Source organism: Orycteropus afer, unplaced genomic scaffold (assembly GCF_000298275.1).
Source record: "Orycteropus afer afer isolate SDZICR_OR568_19922 unplaced genomic scaffold, OryAfe1.0 scaffold00218, whole genome shotgun sequence".
In the NCBI taxonomy this organism is placed as follows: domain Eukaryota; kingdom Metazoa; phylum Chordata; class Mammalia; order Tubulidentata; family Orycteropodidae; genus Orycteropus; species Orycteropus afer.
In genome coordinates this window covers 984967-1008536 of record NW_006921805.1, presented here as the reverse complement: position 1 = coordinate 1008536, position 23570 = coordinate 984967, and the positions used below count along the sequence as shown (strand labels likewise).

At 37.9% G+C, this 23570-nt stretch overlaps 1 protein-coding gene across 1 annotated transcript in view; it reads right to left on the bottom strand.

The window, feature by feature from the left end:
- The window catches only part of STT3B (STT3 oligosaccharyltransferase complex catalytic subunit B), a 135074-nt gene that overhangs the window by 53542 nt on the left and 57962 nt on the right, over nt 1-23570 (bottom strand). Inside the window, exon 4 of the mRNA XM_007948630.2 lies at nt 2322-2387. Coding sequence (XP_007946821.1) covers nt 2322-2387 — 66 coding nt within the window. The remainder of the gene's footprint in view (nt 1-2321; nt 2388-23570) is intronic.

The following is a 23570-nucleotide window of genomic DNA, read 5'->3' as shown; positions in this document are numbered from 1 at the left end:
TTTTACTTTTTAAAATACTAAAGTTTTACTTGTTATGACAAACAATGTAAGGAGCAAATACAAAACACTAACATTTTTAGCAATTTTGAGAAATGTTTATATATGAACTTTAGGAAACGTCTTAACAGCCTATTTCTTCTGATTTTTATGGACAATTAACTGAGACATAGCACATGATCTTATAAATCCAATGTTTTCCTATAAACGGAGAAATTTTCAAATTAGAGTAGGTTTGATAAAAGTTGAAAATATTATAATTTATGAGTTGGCAAGCAAAAAGACTGTCATGAAGAAAAAGTTTTAGGCTATAGATCATAACTTTTTTTTTTAAAGAAAAAAATAGTTTTTAATTCAACCTACTTTTGATGATAAATATGTTGCAAGAACTTCACTGAGAGTAAGAACAATGTTAGCACCCATCAACAGCTCAACCAAAAGAATTATTCAGATGATCAGGATATGTTTTTTGAAGTATAAATTATTTCCTATAGACATTATTACAAAGCCAAGATCCAATTTTAATGTTTTGCCTGTAGCACAAAGTTAGAATAGTCCTATTTAACTAGAATAACTGAGAATGTTCTGGTCAGACTTAATAAAACATTATAAAGAGAGTATTACTTTTCATCCAATAGAATTTTAATGTTTTTAGTGTATTTCATCATAATAGGCAATAAGGTCTTGTCAAGAACAAAGTTCTTGGAGGAGCTCTGACAATTAAGTCTGAAAGAACCATGTGCACCAATAATCACCTTACGAGACTCTATGTATACCATATATATTCTAACAAGGTTTTTCTTGTCTAAAATGTTTCAGAACACCCAGTAAAAAATTGCTTCCAGCTTACAATACATACAAGAACACCAGTTTATTGCTTTAGTCACATGCTATTTTATTTCAAGTCTAAACTTTTAAGAGAATGGGTTTGTTTTTACTGAGTACAACTGCACAAAATGTGACCCATGCTCTTATCACTAAAAAAGGATTAAGGAGAGTTTGAATACATTAATTCTATAAAATTTATTTAAAATCCACTTAAGAACAATGAAAAACTAGAAGTGATCTGAAAGTAAATTTGACAAGTATTTGCTGATCTTATGTACGATCTTTCACAAGGCGTTACATATTTATCCCCTTTACTTTTCAGCCTACAAGTTGCTGTCGAGTTAACTCAGACTCATGGTGACCCTACGTGTGTCAGAGTAGAATTGTGTTCCAGAGGGTTTTCAATGACTGGCTTTTCAGAGGTAGAACACCAAGCTTTTCTTCCAAAGCAGCTCTGGGTGGACTCAATCTCCAACTTTCAGGTTAGCAGCCAAGAACATTACCAACCAGGGAGTCCTCCTGGTCTACACAAACTTATTTTAAGGGGTTTCCTTCATTTACTTTCAGGAATAAAGAGAGAACAGAATGGGGCCAAAAGAGTATTCTTTTTACAACTTTCTCTTTCATTACCTCAATCCTGTCAATCTTTATTTGGGTTATTGTTTTCACCAAGACTTCTAAGTGCTCTAATTTCTCTGCTCTAGCTTCACCTTCACTAAATTGAATAGATGGTGACTGCGAAAAACACAGATTATTTTATCACCAAGCAATTACTTAGTCAATTCCAATACTGGAAACAAATTTTTAGTATAATATTTGAAATTATGTAACTGTTAAAGCCTTATTTATTCTAAACATGGCTCTATACGCAACATTCAGCAACTAAACTCTCTTGAGCTCAACTAGTTTGCAACCGAATCCAGAGAATACTTCATATGTGAGATTAACAGAAAATAACAGAGCCAAGAACAACAGAAAAATATTGATACTTTAAAATTATGTCTAAACATCAATAAAAAGTTAACAATATCTTGAAAGTTCTACATTTGAAAAATTTTATGTTTGTTTTATTTGCTTCAAATATTGTATTTGAGGGGTTCCAATACTCACTTCTGGTAGCATAGTGGCTAAGGCACTTGACTGCTAACCAGAAGGCTGGCGGTTCAAACCCACCAGCCACTCCTCGGAAGGAAGGTTGGGCAATCCTACTTCCGTAGTGGTAGTGATACTGCCTCGGAAACCCAAGGAGGGGTCACTATGAGTCAGATGTGACTCGATGGTACACAACAACAACAACAATACTCAACCTCTCTCTCTAAAAGTCTACATAGAGCAGGGTGTGGAGAATGAGGGTGAGAGAGAGGATAATAGTAATGAAAGAGAACTGAAACAAATCAAACTCTTCAGGAGAAAGGAAATGGAGAACAAGCCCTGGATGAGGAAAGAATGATATCAGGAGAAACTGGTCCAACTGTCAAAGACCAGTTAGACCTTACCATATAGAAATACGATAAGCAGCAGCACACTGTCCAAAAAACTGATCCAGTTTTTACAGATTTTACCTAAAATAAAGAAAATAAAGCAATTAACATAAATATTTATAAATTCTCCTGCTGAATTTAAAAAAATAAAATGTTCAGTAAACTTGAGCTATATGTAAAAAGCAGCCAAGGTTATTAAAAAAAAAAAAAAGAGCAATGAAATGTCATTCACATTTACTTAATAAATGCATATATAACACAGATCACTAAATTGAGTAGACAGTGACTGTGAAAAACAGATTATTTCAAACATAGTTTTCATGAAAAAGAATCCCCTTTATAGCAACATTTTCTATTTTTCCAATTGTTACATTTTTTCTTAAAAAGATTATTATCAACAAAATCAAGACTCATCATTTAGAGATGCCTATGGGGAAACCTTTGTAGAAAGCAAACAAACATCTCATTCAGTCAATCTACATTTGCATATGGTTGGTTACTCAGACAAAGTATCTTAATCGATAATTTTTTTCATTTGAATTTTGATCATACACAACTCATGGATAATTTTAATTATGAGCATTCACTGTTGAAAACTTTTCATCATTACATTTAAATATCTGCAAGTACTATAAGCAATAGCTTCAAGAGATTTATATTCCTAAAATAATTTCTATAAGGTTCGATGATATGTAAGTAAAATTCTAAATTTATTCTGAAATAAGACAACTAATCAATGAAAGCAAAAATACATTGACCAATTTCTACTTCCTTAAAAAAAGAAAAAAAAAAAAAACTAACCCAATAATGTTTATATGCTCATGTGTGAAAAGCAAAATATACTATTAGCACCTTCAGAAAATGGAATTTTAAATATAAAAAACATAAACTCTAAATACTTATGTCAATGGAAGAGGTCATCTTTAAGATGAATCAAATGAGTGTCCTAAAAAAAAAAAAATACTAATAAAAGACCCAGTCCTATTACAAGTAATTCTGTATTAAAAGATCTGTCTCTATGTCCAGATAGGCAAGTTTAAATTTAAGTGTCTCAGACAAACAATATCAAGTAATTCCTTCCTTTTAAAATGAGACTGTACAGGATGAAAGCATTAAAACAAATTATATAGGTGGCATCCAAATGTGTGGTGGAAAGAATTGTGAAAAAGAATACAATAGACGGGAAGGAGGAGGGGGAGAGAGAGAGAGAGAGAGAGAGAGAGAAGGAAAGAAAAAATCGCCAGTTTACAACACTTAAAAGATATGGCAAGCTGACTTCTTTTAGACTAGTGAAAGGCTGCCCTGAATTCAATACCATAGTACGTATGCAACAAAATACACCCTTACCTTCCAAAAACCAACAAACCAATCAACTCTCATTTTGAAAAGAGGGGCTAGGGGCTACTACCACTGACTAACAGGGTGAAATGACATGGTAGGTAGGGGTGAACAGGGAAGAGGATATATTGAAATGTTGTAAAATTTAAAAAGTGAGAAAATTTCCTAGGGTAGATTAGAGATGGGAGATAGAACCAAGTGACACTGCCAAAACTGAATCCAGGAAGATGGAAAGATAACTTTTAAGAATGAGGACAGGCACTAGACAAATGGTAACAAAGGTTCTAAAACACCTATTTCTAAATAGTGAGGCTGGAAGAAATAGTGTGCTCAGATGACAAGATGGGCTAGAAGCAAAAAGGAATCCCAAGGACATGGGCAGGCAAGGCTACAGGTCCAACAGATGATAAAAGGGGAAGTAGATCAATAGGACAAATAAGAAAGAAATAGTTCAAACTAGAGCTAGAGAGAAGAAAGAAAGGTAGGATATATCTAGTAGACTGGAGCTACAGAAGAAAAATATTGTCAGAGAAAACTTGAAACTATTCAGTCTTTCATACCTCTGTGTCAAGTATCAATTTTTTGCCTATCAGTTCGGAAAGTACCCTTCAACATTATATTTAGAATTCTTTTAGGCATTTGCATTTCTCCTTGAAAGTTTTTTCAGTAGAGGGTGCTAGAGGAACAATGTAGAAGTCTCTCCTACCTTCTCAGTTGCAGACTAGGGGTCAGCAGTGTGGGTGTGAGGCATTGGCCCAGAATAGTCCCTATAAGACCTGGAAGCCTTCTTGATATGGTAATAATAATCCAATACACTATACACTCTGAAGGCCTCCTGCCCCAACTGGAACCCAAACTCTCACTGTATGCCCATGCCAATGGCCACCCTTCCCCATGGATATACTTGGTGGGTGGCCTTCTGCTTGGCAAGCAATTCCAGACAAGCTCTGGCCTGGCAGAACCAGTGAACTTCTCTGCTGTCAGGGGGATGAACCATATCTTCTCCATTGAGGTCTGAACCCCTTCCAAGTTTGTCTTTCATTGAGTTCTCTCTCTCTGCCCATTAAGTTTTATATATGGAAACCCCATGGGTTCTACTTTCTCCGATAAGATTGCTATGAGTTGGAATTGACTTAATGGCAGTGGGCTGGTTTTGAGCCTTTCTCTGCCCTGGAATACTATGTATTGTTTCCTTGTATCTTATAATTACTCTTTTACCATAGTATTTTTTACATAAAACATCCATTTAACCTACTGTATCATTTCTATTTCCTGACTGGACCCAAACTGCTAATCTATTCCAAGAAAATCAAGATAAATTTTGTAACTACGAAATACAGTTTATACCCTAAAATCTCCTCAGACTTTAAAACCAACTGTATGGGCTAAGAAATAATGAGTAAAGGATATTTGCTATAAATCAAACATATTCCTTAAGTATTTATTTACTAGTATCAATATACAAAATAGTATATACAAAACACTCTACTATAAAAAATACAAACTCACACACATGCAGTCCTACTCTAACTGGACAGAGAAGACCTACTAGTAAGAACTAAAGTCAAGGCACTATATGACACAGACCATACAGTGATTAAGGTATTTTGCTTGCTAGCAAAGAGAGGTTAGTGGTCTGGACCTACCAGCCCTTCTCTGCGAAAGAAAGATGGGCAGTCTGCTTCCATAAAGATTTACAGCCTTGGAAACCCAATAGGGGTCACTATGAGGCAGAACTGACTTGATGACAGTGAATCGGTTCTTTTAATGCAGTGATTAAGGGGCTCTGGTGAAACAGTGGATAAGGCATTTGGCTGCTAACCAGAAGGTCAGGAGCTCAAACATGGGAGGATAATGAGGCAATCTATTTTTGCAAAGATTTACAGCCTTGGAAACGCGATAAGGGTTGCTGTGAGTTGGAATTGACTCAACAGTAGTAGGTTTATACAGTGATTATAGACACTTGAGTATCAAAAGGTTCTCACAGACATCAAATGCTAAAACAGCTCAAAGGTAGGAAACCACTTCTGGCTGAATTAAAATTTTAAGAAACTTTTAGTAAAGTGGTAGCAGCAGAACCTTGAAAGCAATGAATCAGTAAAGATGCAAGGCATCCAACCATCCACCTACAGTGGATCTATTACAGCAGCAGGCACACAGATAAAGAAACCAGGAGTGTGGAATTTTAAAACTCTGAGCCCCTACAAAGCTCACAATCTAGAGGAGTAGGTAAACAGGAAAGCAAGTGAGTAGAATACTATATTTCACAGAGTCTAATCTATGACCATCACATGTAAAACACATCCTAATTTCAGAGATGATAAATGTAATTAAAAAAAATACATTTTAGAATTAATGTACTATAGTATATGCCAAATGCTAGAACAAAGAGTACTATGAACTATTCACTGCTATCAAGTCCAACTCACAGCAACCCTATAGGACAAAGTAGAACTGTCTCATAGGGTTTCCAAAGCTGTAAATCTTTATGGAAGCAGATGGCCTCATCTTTCGCTTGCAGAGTGGCTAGTAGGTTTGAACCACTGACCACTGGCTTAGCAGCCCAATGCTTTAACCACAGCACCACGAGAGGTCCTTAGTAGTATGAACTAAGTGCTATGAAACAGAAATGAGAGTAACAAACTCTAGAGAAATTCTGACAAGATAGCAGAATAGGAGATAGGTTACATAGACCCTCTGCAGCAAAGCAGTAAGAAACCAATTGAAACAGATACAGAAGACCATCCTAGAACCCTGAGCTTTCAAGGGAAGGATAAAGAAGTAGATTAAATACCAACCAGTAGAAGAACCTGAATGAAACAAGAAGTAAGGAGACAAATGGAGCTGTGGACAGACTGCCAGTTGTCCTGAGGGCGATTTTGAGTATTTCCTGATAGCAACCTAAGAGTTGGCTCTGCAAACTAAGGGCTACATGGGAAAGGACTGCACTGGTGACTGACGAACACACGTGAGAACAGCAAGGAAGGGGACAGGTGGACTTGTGGACTGCCAGTGGCTGCCCTGAGGGCGCAGCCATTTTGGATGTTTGCAAGCAGCCAGTGCAGCCATTGAGTGTGTGGGGGTGGTTTTTTTGCTTGGACTGAAGTAGTACAATCAAATCAATGAAAGACAGAATTAATAAAACTGAAGACAAATACCTCAATACAACCTTGGTAAAGGGTCAACCAGAAAAAGGATGAAAGCATACTTAAGAAAGCCTAAGATTCATGAGGGATACCATCAAGAGGAATTACCTACATGTAACTGGAATTCTGGAGCTCAGGTGGCATAGTGCCTAAGCCATCTGACCACTAACCAGAAGGATGGAGGTTCGAACCCACCAGCCATTCCTCAGAAGGAAGATTGGGTAATCTACTTCTGTAGAGAGATCGCTTCAGAAACCCAAGGAGGGGTTGCTATGAGTCAGAAACAACAACAGCAGTGAGTATGGTTTGGATTGAATTAGAATTCCAGAACAGGAAGAGACAGAGAAAACTGTCAAAGATTTCTTGGAAGAGGATTTCATAATATGAAGAAAGGTAAGAATATATCCATTCAAGAAGTTCAACAAACCCCAAACATGACAGGCCCCAAAAGAAAATCACCAAGACATATCATCATTAAACTCACCAAAACCAAAGACAAAGGAAAAATCCTGAAAGCAGCATGGGAAAAACAAAAACATTACCTACAAAGGGCAACCAAAAGGACTAAGCTCTGATTTCTAAGGAGAAAGAATGCAGGTGAGAAGGTAATGGCATGTTATATGTAAAACTCCGAAAGAAAAAAAAAATTCAAACCATGAATTATATATCCAGCAAAACTGTCTATCAAATATGAGGGTGAAATTAGGAGATTTCTAATAAGCAGAAATTAAGGGAATTTGTTAAAACCAGACCAACCTTACAAATGATGCTAAACAGAGTCCTTTGGACAGAGAACCAACAACAGTAAACCACCACCACATGACGACATAACCCAGAAACCAACCCAGTTATAACACAACCACTGCCGTGATGTCGGACCTGATTCACAGCAACCTCTCCTTGGGCTTCCGATGCAGTACCACTACGGAAATAGATTGCCCAACCTTCCTTCCGGGGAGTTGCTGGTAGGTTTGAACCACCAGCCTTCTGGTTAGCAGTCAAATGCCTCAAGTACGTCACTAGAGCTCCCAACCCAGTTATAGAAGTATCCAAAAATAAACTTACAAGACAGTAAACAGGGAACCAGAGACAACAGTTGGTAAATGAGGACAACTACAAACCAAACAGAGGGAATAAATAGTTACAGAACTTCTAAATGGTGAGGAAGTTGAGACATTTGCAAGATAGAACAGACTGTTTTAAACCTGGGAAGAAAATTATAAATTACAGGGTAACCTCAAAAAAATAAAAATAATAAACCTTCACTCAAAAAAGAGGACAAGCACAAATACTCAGCAAATTCTAAAACAATAGCACAATGAGGGACACAATTAACACAATTCAAAAACAGAATGTGTTAAGAACAGAAAATTATATGGAACAAAGAAATCAGCAACACCACACACACACACACACACAAAAAACACGTAACAAAATGACATCAATAAATTCATACTTGTCAATAATTACACTGGATATAAATGGACTGAACATACCACTCAATAGATGGAGAGTTGCAGACTGGATAAGAAAACATGACCATCAACATGCTGTCTTAAGAGTCTCATCTTAGACACGAAGACAAAATAGACTAAAAATCTGAAGTTGGAAAAAGATATACCAAGAAAATGGCAACCAAAAGAGAGCAGGAGTACGAATATTAATTTCTGATGAAACAGACTTTAAGACAAACAACCATAACAGACAAGGACGGACATTATATAATGATTAAAGGATCAGTTGAACAAGAGGACGCAACCATAATAAGTATCTACGCACCCAATGAAAGAGCCCCAAATTATATTCTTTTCCAGCACATGTGGAACATCATTCAGGAATGACGATATTAGGCCATAAAGCAAGCTGTGACAAACTTAAAAACAATGAGATACTGCAAAGCATCTTCTCAGATCACAATGCTGTAAAATTAGAAATCAATACTAGGAAGACCACTGGAAAAAAAGAGCAAACACATGGAAATTGAATAACACTGTCATTAAAAACGACTAGATAAGAAAAGAAATAAAAAAGGAAATTAAAAAATTCCTTGCATCAAATGAGAATGAAAACACAACATACCAAATCTTTGGGACACAACAAAAGCAGTGGTCAGAGGGCAATTTCTAGCAATAAATGCACATACCAAAAAAGAAAGAGCCAAAATCAACACCTTAAACCAACATCTCCAACAATTAGGGGGAAAAAAAAAAAAAAAAAAACCAGCCTACAGTAACCACAACAAAAGAATAAAGATTTCAAGCAGAAATAAATGAAGCAATATATAGAAAACAAACAGAAAGACTAGAAATTAGTTCTTTGAAAAGATTATAAAATCAACAAACTGACAAACGTAACAAAGGAAAAGAGGAAGACGCAAATAACACAAATAAGACATGAAAGGGGTGACATCACAACAGAACCAAAAGAAATAAAAAGAATAATGCCAGGATACTATGAAGAACTGTACTCCAACAAATTTGAAAATATAGTAGAAATGGACAGATTTCTAGAAACACACTACTTACCTAAACTAACACAGACTGAGGTAGAAACCTTTAACAGACACATAACAAAAGAAGAAACTGAGCAGGTTATATAAAAACTACCAACAACAATTAAAAAAAAAAAAAAAAGCCCTGGCCCCAACAGTTTCACTGGAGAACTCCACCAAATGTTCAGAGAAGAAACGATACCAATCCTACTCAAACTATTCCAGAACATAGAAAAGGATGGAATTCCTCCCAAATTCATTCAGATACCAAAACCAGGCAAAGACACCACCAGAAAGAAAAATTACAGACCAATATCTCTCATGACTATAGATGCAGAACACTTCCCCCCCCCAACAAAAAAAAAACAAAAAAAAAACTCCTAGCCAATAGACTCCAATGACACATCAAAAAAATAATACATCATGACCAAGTGGGATTCATACCAGGTATGTAAGGATGGTTCAACCTTAGAAAAACAATCCATATAATCCATCATGTAAGTAAAAGAATCACATGATCATATCAATCGACGCAGAAAAGGCATTTGATAAAATTCAACATCCATTCCTGATCAAAACTCAGAAAAATAGTAATAGAAGGGAAATTCCTCAACATAATGAGGGTATATTTGCAAAACCAACAGTCAACATTATTCTCAATAGAGAGAGAATGAAACCATTCTCCTTGTGAATCAGACAAGGATGCCCTCTATCTGCAGTTCTGTTCTCCTGGAAGTCCTAGCCAGGGCAATAATGCCAGAAAAGGAAATCAAAGGCATCTAAATTGGTAAGGAAGAAGTGAAACTACCCCTATTTGCCAATGATATGATCTTATACATAGAAAATCCAAAAAACTCAGCAAGAAAATTACTGAAACTTAGTAAAGATTTAGTATAGTGGCAGGATACAAGATCAACATACAAAAATCAGTTGGATTCCTCTACACTAGCAAAGAGGTCTCTGAAAATGAAATAAGGAAATCAATACCATTTACAATAGCTACCAAAAAGATATGACATTTGAGATTAAATCTGACTAGGAACACAAGAGACCTACACAAAGAAAACTACAAAACACTAAGAAACTATACGAGATCTACATAAATGGAAGAACATACCATGCTCATAGATAGGAAGATTGAACAATGTGACAATGTCAATACTACCCAAACCAATCTATACATTCAATGCAATCCCAATCCAGATCCTATCAGCATTCTTTAAAGACATGGAACCAATCACTAATTTTATATGGAAAGTTAAGAGATCTCAGATAAGCAAAGCACTAGTTAAGAGCAACTACAAAGTAGGAGGTCTCACACTCCCGGATCTCAAAACTTACTACACAGCCACAGTTGTCAAAACAGCCTGGTATGGGTACAATGAAAGACACATAGACCAGTGGAGTAGAATTGAAAACCTAGAAATAGATCCATCGACCTACAGTTAGCGATCTCTGACAAAGGGACGATACCCATTAAATGGGGAAGAGATAGTCTCTTTCACAAATGGTGCTGGCCAAACGGGATATCCATTTGCAGAAAAATGAAATAACATCCATACTCACACCATACAATGAACTCTAGATGGATGACAGACTTAAATGTGAAACCTAAATTTGTAAGTTCATCAAAGAAAAAATACAGGCAAACTTTGTGTTGTTGTGTGTTGGTGTGCCATCAAGTCGGCCCCGACTCATAGCAACCCCTCCTTGGGTTTCCAAGGCAATATCACTACGGAAGTAGACTTCCCAACCTTCCTTCTGAGGAGTGACTGGTGGGTTTGAACCACTAGCCTTCTGGTTAGCAGTTAAGTGCCTTAGGCACTATGCTACCAGAGCTCCTTAGAAGCCCTAATTTATGGCATAAATCGACTATCAAGCACAACTCAAGATGCACAAACAGCTGAAGATAAATTAAATGATTGGGACCTTCAAAAATTAAATTTTCATGTGCATCAAAAGAAAAGAGAAACCTACAGAATGGGAAAAAATATTTGGCAATGACATATCAAACAAAGGATTTATCTCTAATAGTTATAGAAAATTCCAATACCTCAACATCAAAAAGAGAAACAACCCAATTACAAAATGGGCAGAAGACGGGAACAGATACTTCACCCAAGAAGCTATTCAGGTGGTCAACAAACAGACAAAGAAATGTTCATGATCATTAGCCATTGTTGTTGTTGTTATGTGCCACTGAGTCAGACCTGACTCACAGGGACTCCTCCTCGGGTTTCCGAGGCAGTATCACTACAAAAGTAGACTGCCCAACCTTCCTTCCGAGGAGTGGCTGGTGGGTTTGAACTGCCAGTCTTCTGATTAGCAGTCAAGTGCCTTAGGCACTATGCTACCAGAGCTCCACTAGGAAGATATAAATCCAAACAACCACTGAGATAATATCTCACCCTAGCATTAATAGCAATGTTCAACAAGACAAAAAATAACAAATGCTGGCAAGGATATGGAGAAATTGGGACTCTAAGATAGTGCAGGTGGGACTGTAAAATGATACAACCACTGTAGAAATCGGTTTAGTAATACCCTAAGACGTTGGAAATAGAAATACCTTTGATCCAGTATTCCCATTCCTAGCTATATATCCTAAAGAAATAAAAGGCAAGACACAAATAGATATACGCACACTCATGTTCACTGCAGTAATACTTACAATAGCAAAGAGATGGAAAACTAAGTGCCATAAACCAAACAATGGATAAACAAACTGTGGTTCATACACACAATGGAATACTATGCAACTCTAAAGAATAATGTAAAATTTGCAAAACACCACATAACATGGATGAACTTAGAGGACATTATGCTGAGTGAGGTAAGTCAATCACAGAAGGACAGATATTGTACTGTTGTTGTTGTTATGTGCCCTCGAGTTGGACCCAACTCATAGCGCCCCCTCCTTGGGTTTCCAAGGCAGTATCACTATGGAAGTAGATTGCCCCATCTTCCTTCTGAGGATTGGCTGGTGGGTTTGAACCACCAGCCTTGTGGTTAGTCAAGTGCCTTAGGCACTATGCTACCAGAGCTCCCAAATATTGTACTAGTCCACTACTATAAAAAGTCAAGGAGAGGTTTATACATAGAAGGAAATTTTCTTAGTTGGTGACCAGGGATGGGAAGGGAGGAGAGGGAAAATTCGTAGATAGGTTTTAAAAAAAAAAAAAAAATATATATACTAGTATCAATATACAAAATAGTATAATTTTTTTAGTGGTTAACAGAGCTAGGAGGCAGGGGGGAAAGGGAAAGTTTTTGTTTGCAGGGTGATGAGTTTATGCTAACAGTAGTGGAATATTTTGGAAAAGTTTAGCAATAATGGTGGCACAACAAGGAAAATGTCATCAATGTCCCTGAGCTATAAATGGGGAAGTTGTTATGTTGGCAAATGTCTTGTTGTGTATATTTTCTCAACAATAACAGAAGTCTACCTGAGAGAATGGTCAAGATCTTAAAGGTTAGGTATAAATGGGCAAGGCAAAGGCACAGCAGCTTAACTATTCAGAAGGAAGTGGAAAGACACCTTGAGCGATGATGCTTAAAAGCAGACTGGGACTTTATAAGTCATGTTTAGGATTTGGTATTCATTTACGGGTAGTAAGAAGTCCAGAAGTAGAGGCTTAAGAGAGGAAAGTTGCATGATCAGGCATGTTATTTTAAAAGAAAACTCAAGTATGTGTTTAAAGTATGGACTGGATGGATATGCCATTGGTAGTGGAAATGCAAGTCATGAGTTTGGTAAGACAGACAAAGTGAGTGCTGAGAAAATACAGACAGAAAGGAAAGGCTATGTTCAAGGGCCAAATATACAGTTTTAGATAAAGCTACTGGGGAGCTCTGGTAGTGTAGTGCCTAAGGCACTTGACTGCTAACCAGAAGGCTGGCAGTTCAAACCCACAAGCCACTCCTCAGAAAGCAGGTTGGGCAATCTATTTCCATAATGACACCACCTCAGAAACCCAAGGAGGGGTCGCTATGGACTTGATGGCATATAACAATAACAACAACCAGGTTTGGAGTATAATGGAGAAGAAGAAGATAAAGGCAACTCCTAATTTTCTAGCCTGAAAAAGCAGTGTGAAGAAAGAAGGCCAAGAAATGGTGGATACAAATGGGTGTTTTTTAAACTCAATCTTCGACATTTTGATGTTGAGATGCCTGAAGAAAATGATGTAGCAACAACACAGATTTGAAATTCATAAACACTTGCATCAAAACCTAGCTCTGTGTGATTGGCCAGTAAATTACCTAACCTTTCTGAACTTCTTATACCTTAACCATGGAGCTGTGGAGATAATGTGGTTAAGCACCGGCTGCTAAGTGAAAAGTAAGTGGCTCAAACTCACCAGCTGCTCTGAGGGACAAAGATGTGACAGTCTGCTTCCGTAAAGATTTACAATTTTGGAAACCCTATTGGGCAGTCCTACTCTGTCCAAAAGGGTCATTGTGAGTTGGAATCGATTCCATGGCAGTGGGTTTAGTTTGGTGTATCTTAACCAAGAAAATAGCCCTGACTTTGTAAAGTTTGGGGAAATAAATAAATAATATCACATCTTGCAGATGTTACCCAGAAGACATTCTGACATTAGACCTCTTCCTTTCCTCAAGACATTCTGAAGGAAATATTGAGCTGGAAGATGTAAAATTAGATTGGAGAGTGGGCAAAGGCAAAGAAAAATGGATGAGGGGCAAATAGCCAGTCCAGTTTGCCTAAAGCAGACAACGCTGGCAAAAGAAAATAAAAAGATCAAAGACTAGAGGAGTAAGTTGCAATAAGGTTAAATAGAGGTTTGAAAACCAAGCTAATGAGTTTATATCAGTGTTTCTCAAATCAAACTATTTTACTACATTATTTATATGTTTATTATCTAAATTCTCAGCCATAAGCAATGAAAAAAAAAATTTTAAATAAATAAACAAACCACCTCCTCCACCTTCTAAAGCTATTGAAATGCTATATAACTTACCCACAGGAAGATTTTTAAAAGACTGATTTAAAGATTTCTGGTTATGGGTGGTATGAAATTCAGATATTCCTCGGTAGGAATAAAAAAATGGAAAAATACAGGGCAAAATTGTCAAAAATGACCATTTCAGAGAACTGGAAATCAACCAAATGCAGACAAACTGGAAAGCGATTATTCTTTAAAAAAAAAAAAAAAAAAAACTGCTAGAATTTCTACTAAGAACAGTTGGAATTCATGGCCTTCTTGCCTGGGGCTGCTCCCAAAGGATTCCCTTCTCCCCACTTACTCTTCTTGGCAAGTACGGTAGTTTAATCAGCCTGAGACTGGGCAAGAAAACTAGAAGCTTTGCTGCCTGAGGAGGTAGATATGATGTGGGGGTAGAGATGGGAAAAGAAAGTAAAAACAAACAGCTTTTGCAACTAAGAGTGATATACTCAGGAACAAATGGGAAAAAGATGTAACTGTGCTAGGCCAAAGCTGTGATAAGCAATGGACAAGTCAGAAATCAAGGGAGGGGATATCAGAAATGAGAAAGCCATAAAAGGGTTAAAGTTAAGTCTACCACACATCCCCTAGATGACTTGGAAACAATGCATGTGCATGGGGAACTTGAGAAAACTGGCTAAAAGTAAATGCCAAAGAGACTTGAGACCTGATTGCAACTTTGAATTCATTAACCCACAAATTGACTGATCATCAGAGAGCAGAAGCATCATGAGCTCAAGGCATTTGAGAACAGATTCTGCCGAAATCTATGGTTTACCTCTGGTGGCGTAATGCCTAAGGCATCTGACTGCTAACCAGCAGGTTATGTTCAAACCCACCAGCCACTCCTCGGAAGGTAGATGAGGCAATCTACTTCTGTAGTGATACTGCCTTGGAAACCCAAGGAGGGGTTGCTATGAGTCATATCAGACTCAACGACAGTGGGTTTGGTTTGGTTTTTATGAAGACACGAGGATGATCCCTAGGAAACAAGTTAAAATATAAGAAATCAGAATTAAAATTAACTGAGCACAGACATCAATAGATACACACCATGACAGAGACAGAATCTGTAGTTTAAGCTCAGGCAAGTTACTAAAACAAACCAAAAACTTAGGAAAAATGAAAGTGAATCGAAAGTTACTACAGTGTACAAAATACGCAAAAATCTGAGCCTGTGTAACCACAAACCTATCAATAAGAAATAGAAAAATGTGTAAGTCTGCACCCAGTCAAAGGCAAAAAACTCCTGAGACCCCAAAAAAACAAGGCAGTCCCAATGAGTTCTGGCCTGCACAGGTTTCAATGTATTACCAAAATGCCCAGCTCCAACCAAAAACTGTAAGACCTAAAAAGAAACTAGAAAGCACAATCTGCAATTGGGGGTGGCAGTCAACTGAAATGGACTGAATGGGCTTGGATGCTGGATTTAAAAGACTAAAACTTTAAAGCAGTTATTGTAAATATGAATAGGGAATTAAAGGACACTAAGTCTGAATCAATTTGATAGCACTCCAACAACAACATTTCAGAAACTGGAAGAAAATATGACATGACAGGATTTCAATTAAGTATAAGTAAATATATACAGATACATACATGTATATACTGAGGAATGAATATATATATGTACATATGTGTGTGTGTGTATATGAATGAAGTTAAGAACCAACTGGAAATTCTAGACTGAAATGTTCAATAATCAAAATGAAAAATTTATTAGCTAGGCTTAACCACAAATTTGAATGGCAGAATAATCAGTGAACATGAAGACAGGTCAACAGAAATTATCCAATCCAAAGAACACAGTAAAAAACTGAAGTCCAAAACGGAGAGGCTACATAAAAAGGACAGGCAAAATACTTAAAAACAGTAATTGAAAGCTTTCCAAATTTGATAAGCATTAATCTACAGATCCAGAAAGCCAAGGAACCCCAAGTATAATAAACACAAAGAGAACCTCACCCTAAACAAATCATAATCAAATTGCTGAAAAACAAAAATAAAAACTTGATTAAACAGGAATAAAGAAAAAAAAAAAAAAAAAAACACAGCATAGGGGAACAATAATATAAGCAATGGCTAATTTCTCATCAGGAAAAAATATAGGCCAGAAGGCAGAGTACAATAACATACTCTATGGGTTAAAATTACACATTTTAATTACAGTGCTGATAAAGAATATTGAGAATATGATGGACTGTCAGAACAAACAAATCTGTCTTGGAAAAAGCAAAGCCAGAATGCTCCTTAAGAAGCCAGGATAGCGAGACTTTGTCTCACCTACTCTGGAAATGTTATCACAAGGAACCAGTTCATGAAGAAGGACATCATGCTTGGTAAAGTAGAGGTCAGTGAGAAAGAGGAAAATCCTCAATGAGATAGACTGACACAGTGACTGCAACAATGGGCTCAAACACTGCAATGACTGTGAGAATGGCATAGGGACCAACAGTGTTTTGTTTTGTTGTACATGGGGTCACTATGAGTTAGAATCAACTTGATGGCACCAAACAACTACAACAACATTAGGCACTGAAAGAAGATCTGAGAAAACACACTGCTATCAGTTTGCCCTACCAACCCTAAAAGGAATCCTTCAGGCTGAAAGAAAATGACACCATGTAGAAATTCAAACCCAAGAGAAAGAAAGAAAAGTACTGGAAATGGTAAACAGAAGACTATTTTTTTTTTCCCTTAATTTCCTTTAGAAACATAAAAGAAACTAAAAAAAAAAAAATCAAGGAACTAAAATGGTACTTAAAAATAACATAAAAGGAAATAGTAAACGAGAAAGAAAAGGGTAAAAAAAGTAAAGAGACACATAGAAAACGGCATATACTACTCCAAAACATAAATGAACTACACTCAGTCAAAAGGTAGAGATGTTTAAGGTAGATTAAAAAAAGACAACAACAACAACAAAACCAAGACCTAATTATATACAAACTACGAGACAGACTACACTTAGAGATGCAAATAGTATGAAATTAACAGATAGAAAAAGACATACCATAAAATAGGAATCAAATGAGAAAGTGACTCAGTATCAAGGAAAACAAATTTTAAGACAAGAAATGTTTATAGATACAAAAAATATATATTTCATTCTAATAATAGGGTCAATATACCAGGAAAACATCAAAATTATAAATGTACAGGCATCAAAGACAGATCTCTAAAATAAATAACCAAACCAAAACCTCAATCCACTACCATTCAGTTGATTCCAACTCATAGAGACCCTAAAGGGCAGAGCAGAACTGCTCCAGAGAGTTTCCAAGGCTGTAAACAGCCTGCTTCACCTTTCTCCCACAGTGGCCAGATTCAAACCATTGACCTTTCTGTTAGCAGCCCAATGCTTTGACCACTGTGCCACCAGAGTTCTTGTCTAAAATAGATAGTAGAAACTAATGAAACTGAAATGAGAAATAGGTAAGTCGTTATTTACAGCTGGAGATTTCAGTAACCGCCTCTCAGTAACTGACAAAATTTAAGGAGGAGGGGGCAGGGGGCTTGAAAAACATTATCAACTTGGTTGATGTGACATTAATGTATACCTTTTAAAAGGATTTTACTGTATATAAATTACACCTCAAAAAATCAGAACTTAAAAAAAAAAATCTACAGGAGACATATGGTAAGTACTATTCCAAGTACTATTTCATCTGAATTCATAGTTAATTTAAAATCTTATCACCTCCAAAGTTGATAAATAACAAATAATAACAACAAACATGTGCTGATCAATTATGTTCCCTCCTATGAGTCAGGTCCGACTCGACGGCACATAACAACAACAACAATTATTTTACACTTCTATGTATATTAACTTATTTAAACAGCATTAAGTAGATACTATTATTAATAATAAACGTGAGGCATTTAAACAACCTGCTCTAGGTTACACTTACACTAAAAATTCAAACCAATCGGAAATCAAACCGTGGCAGTTTGGCTCCGGAGTCTCTACTCTGAACTCCATCTTGACCAAAAAATTGAAAAAAAAAAAAAGATAAAAATCTCTATAGAATATGAATCCAAAAGTGTATCCAAAAATGTCTTTGTTAACTCCATCTTACAATGCCAACAGTTCTTCAAAAACAATAATCTACAACATAAAGTACTTTATCCTTTAAATTTTATAAACCTACAGCTTGTAAGCAGAGCTCTGATAGTGTAGTACCCCAAGGAACTTGACTGCTAACCAGAAGCCTGAAGGTTCAAACCCACCAATCACTCCTCAGAAGGAAGGTTGGGCAATCTACTTCTGTAGTGATACTGCTTTGGAAACCCAAGGAGGGGTTGCTATGAGTCCGGTCTGACTTGACGGCACATAACAACAACAACATAGCTTGTAGAAGAGTTAAAGTGTATATGTTGGTTTACACCAGTTACTGCTTGCTGTCAAGTCAATCCCAATTCATGGTAACTCCACCCCCCCAAAAAAAAAAAAACAGGTAACAAATTAGTAGACTATTTACATTTATATTATATTTTAGAGAATACAAAATGTTTTCCCTTTCATTACCTCAACTGTATTCTCTAAAACTATGTATTGAAACTTCTAACCTCTATGCTCGTGGCTCTGGTGGCGCAGTGCCTAAGGCATATGACTGCTATCCAGAAGGCTGGTGGTTCAAACCCACAAGCCACACCTCAGAAGGAGGATGAGGCAATCTACTTCCGTAGTGATACTGCCTCAGAAACCCAAGGAGGTTGCTATGAGTCAGATCCAACTCAAGGACAATGAGTTTGGTTGTTGTTTTTTGTTTGTTTTGCTATGCTTGTGGCTACAATGCCTTTTGGAACAGACTGTCTTTGTAATGTCAATGAGGCATAGGTAAGATGTACCTAGAATCAGTCTCTTTAGAGATATGAAAGAGATTAAATACATGTTAACAAGTAGAGAAGGGGCAAGAGAGATGCTAAGCCACAAGAAGATGTCCCAGCATCAGAAACTCAAAGAGACAAGAACCTTCCTCCAAGGGAGACAGAGAATGCAAGCTTTCCCATACAGCCAGTGCCCTAAACTTACGACTTCTAGACTCCTAAACTGTGAGAAAATAAATTTGTTTGTTAAAGCTACGCATTTGTGGTATTTCTGCTATAGAAGCACTAGATAACTAAGTCTTCAAATAACTTTTCAGAGTAGTTAGAACTTTTATTTTTTTCACTTTCAATTGGCAATAATCAAGCTTTAAATAATTATCAGTATCTATGACAACCCTGTAGCCAAAATATTTCCTATATTTTGCTTGTGAGGAAATTGAATGAGATTCCAAAGTGTCAAACAACTTGCCAAAGTCAGAAAATAACTTTATCTGTTAGAACTCAAACTCAAGTATTCTAATTTCAAACACTGAAGCTGATTCTACTTTAAACCTATTTTAAACATTTTGCTTTAAAAAAAACAGGACAAAGGGAAGTCACTAGGTAATAAGCTCCCATTTTCTGAGAATGCTTTATCATTCTGTCACTCTGGAATCCTCATAAAAGCAATACGCTACCTATAAATTCTCCTACTAAGTTACTGTTATGGATTGAATTGTGTCCCTTGAAAATCTGTTATCAATCTGCAGTGGAGTAACTTACTTACCAGCCATTGCCTTTGTAACTCCCACCAAATGACTTGGTGGAACTACGCATACGTGAGGTGCTTGTGGCCCACCAAGCGGACTGGTCAGCTGGTTATTAATTCAAACAAAGCACACGGCACTCTTGTGGGCGTGGAACCATACAGAACCCTGATGTGGGGAATGGTCTTGCTCAGCTTAAAATGAGTCATCCCACAGGCAGAAAAGGGGAATCTCGCCACCATCAAGAGAGAAGAGCCAGGAGTGGTGCCCACCCTGAGACACCTATGTTGAACTTCCTCAATACATGAGAAAGAGAGATTGACACCGGAGAAGGTGAGAAGCAGTAACAAAGAAACAATAATAGCAGAACCAAGAGACTGTCATGAGACATAGCAGTGGATTTCCCAGCCCACAAAGCAAGAAAGCTGAGTGCGTCTGGGCAGAAGGCTTGCTGGTACAGTGGGGAGCCTCTCTGGTCACATATATCAGCAAAAGTTTAAAGAGCTTTTTAACACTTTTCCAAACAGGGCAGAGGCCAAGAGGCCATAAGACCAAGAGGCTGAGGCCAGAGAAGCATGTCTGCAGCATGGTTAAGAAGAGCTGTCCTCATCTCTGAAGTTGAAGCAAAAGAAAACTGGTTTTGGGACTACAAGAGACAAACTCCAGTGTGTGTATAGACTGGAAGGCCCCGCTTCCAAGGATGCCATGCCCCTCATCAGCAGGAAGCAGCTCCAGAAGATTGACCTTCGCCCCTTTTCCCACAAAAGTGGGCCCTTCTTTTTTTTTTTCCCTTTTAAAAAACCAAAGAGGGGGGAATGTTAGAGATATGCCATGCCATCTTGCATGGCTCTTCCGGTTTCTTCTTCATTCCCTGCTGCCCCACCCAAGGTCATAAGTCAGTTAAAGGAAGTTGAAACTGAGCTTCCTGCAAGGCGCAAATTTTAAAAGGCAACATAGCCTCTGATAGGTTAAGACCTCTTCCCCAAGCTCTGATGTACAACCTCCTAACCCCAGGTCTATATAAGACCACCCACCCTCTCCCCTTCTCTTCCTCTTCCTCTTCTTCCTCTCTCTTCATCCTCTTTCTTTCTTCTTCTCTTCTCCTTCTCTTCTTCTGTCCTTGCTCAGTGCAGGTGCCCTTTCGCCTCTTTAATAAAATCTCCTGTTGGGTAAAAAAAAAACAAAACAAAAAAAGAAGAGGCTGTCCTGACTGAAGAACTATATCCTGAGTTGTTTCTGATCATGAATCATAACCCATTACTTCCCTAATAAACTCCTTAATTGAGAGTATTGTCTGTGAGTTCTGTGTGGCGTAATGAACTATGAAACCCAGCAGAGAAGTAGAGAGTACTGTGGAAGGGATGGTTGGTGCCAGAATTGGTTAAAAAAAAAAAAAAGGTGGAGGGTGGCAGCATGACTGATCCTCACCTCACAGAAAATAGCCCTGGACTGCTGATGCTGAGCCTTATCCTCCTACCCTCTTGTGAAATTAGAGGTCAAGTGCCACCATCATACTGTTTTTGAAAATCCTAACTCCTCCATCTGTAAAGAAGGAACCTTGGTGGCACAGTAGTTAAAATGCTTGGCTGCTAGCTAAAAGGTCGTCAGTTGGAACCCACCAGCTACTCTGTGGGAGAAAGATGCAGCAGTCTGTTTCTATCAAGATTTATAGTGTTGGAAATCCTATGGGGCAGCTCAACTCTATCCTATGTTGTTGTTGTTATGTGCTGTAAAGTCGGACCTGACTCATAGTGACTGCTCCTTGGGTTTCCGAGGCATTATCACTACGGAAGTAGATTGCCCCATCTTCCTTCCAAGGAGTGGCTGGTGGGTTTGAACTGCCAGCCTTCTAATTAGCAGTCAAGTGCCTTAGGCACTACGCTATCAGAGCTCCCCAACCCTATCTGATAGAATCACTAAAAGTAGGAATTGATTTGATGAAGATGGGTTTGGGCTTGCATACCTGTAGATAGAGGAGCCCTGGTGGCACAGTGGTTAAGCTCTTGGCTGTTAACCAAAAGGTCTGTGGTCTGAACCCAGCCCCCACTCCACAGAAGAAAGATGTGGCAGTCCGTTTCCATCAAGACTTACGGCCTCAGTGAGTTCCAGTAAGATGGCAGAACAGGCAAACTACACAGACTCTCTTCAACAGAGAAAGGAGGAACCAATTAACACATATACAGTAGATAATCCTGGAACCCTAAGTTTTGAAAGGAAGGATACAGAAGTGGACTAAACCCCAACTAGCACAACTTGCATGAAAACACCGAAAAAGGAGATACACGGAGCTGTGGACTGCCAGCAATCCTGATGGCATGGATAGTTTGGATATTTCCAAGTGGTATTAGGACTGAAGAATTAACCAAAAAATCAACCTGGCTAGCTAGGGGCTACATGAAGGACTGCACTGGTGGCTTGTGAATAAAAGGGGAAACAGAAAAGGAGGAGACAAACTGAGCTGTGGATTTTTGGCTCTCTGGAGGCCAGAGCCATTGTGAATATGTTTACAAGCAGTTCAACCATTTTGGATATTTAAAGCGACAGCATTCTCTCAGATTCCAGGGACCTAAGAACAGGTCCACTTGCCAGGGATAGGAAGGACATACTGGACACTGAGGACTGGAAAGGTATGATATTCCCCTTACTCTTATATCTCACACCCTCTTGGTGAATACAGGTGTGGTCATACCTCACCCCCACCCACCTTGTGGGCCGGAAGGAATTCCATCCCAGTCTGTGTGCTCTGACAGAACCTCATTGCCCTGCCCTGCCTCGCGAGATTTTTATCCCCCTTTTCCTCAGTTTGTTTGCTTTCGTCTGCTTTAAAAAAAATTTTTTTTTCCCTTCCTTTTTATTATTATTCTTCCTCCTTCCTGTCCCAGGTTCTAGTTTTCAGCTTTTTCTCTCTTCCCTTTTCCTGGTTCCCATTTTTTTCTTTCTTGTGATTCTCCCCATTCCTTGCTTTTCTTTCTGCATTTTTACCTTCATTATTCTCCTACTGTATCTCTTTCCCCCCTGGTCCCCCTTCCCTAGATACTGTAGGTATTTTTTCCCTTTTTTATTCATATTTCTTTTGTCTATTTAAAGTACTTCTTTAAATATTTTCTCCCATTTATTGCCTTTCCTCTTTTCCTTTTCCTCTTTTTGGTGATCGTCCCTGTGTGTTTCTGCAGTATGTACTCTTTGTCCTCTTGCTTTTACTTTTTTTAATGGTTTTTCAATTTTTTTTTTCCTGAGTGGAAGACAGCAATCATGCCCATATGACCCAACCACACCCACAGCTCCTGCAGCTCCACTTACTGAGTGAGGGCTACCACCTCCTTCTGTACCAACTGGCCAAGGATACATGACCACCTATAAGAGCTTGACTCACCCTTAACTGCTCTTCACCAACAGCTAACAGAAATCTGTGCAGCCACTCTCATTCTCCAGCATACCCACCAGGCGACAGGTGGCGAGTCCATAAGTGCTGGAAACTAGTGACTAGAGTAGCACAGGACTTTGCTAACTCAGATACATCCAAAAGACCCCAAAGAAACCAAAAATCTTGCGCAAATCACTCCAACATAAAATCACCAATTAAAAATAAATAAAACAATGGCACAGTATCTCAGAGACAAAAGACCATCACAGTCCACACAAAGAAGCAGGATAAAGTGGTAGAAACAAAGGAGCAGAATACAGACCCAGAACACATCTCTGAAGAAGCAGCAGCATTGGAATTTCCTGATAAGGAATTCAAA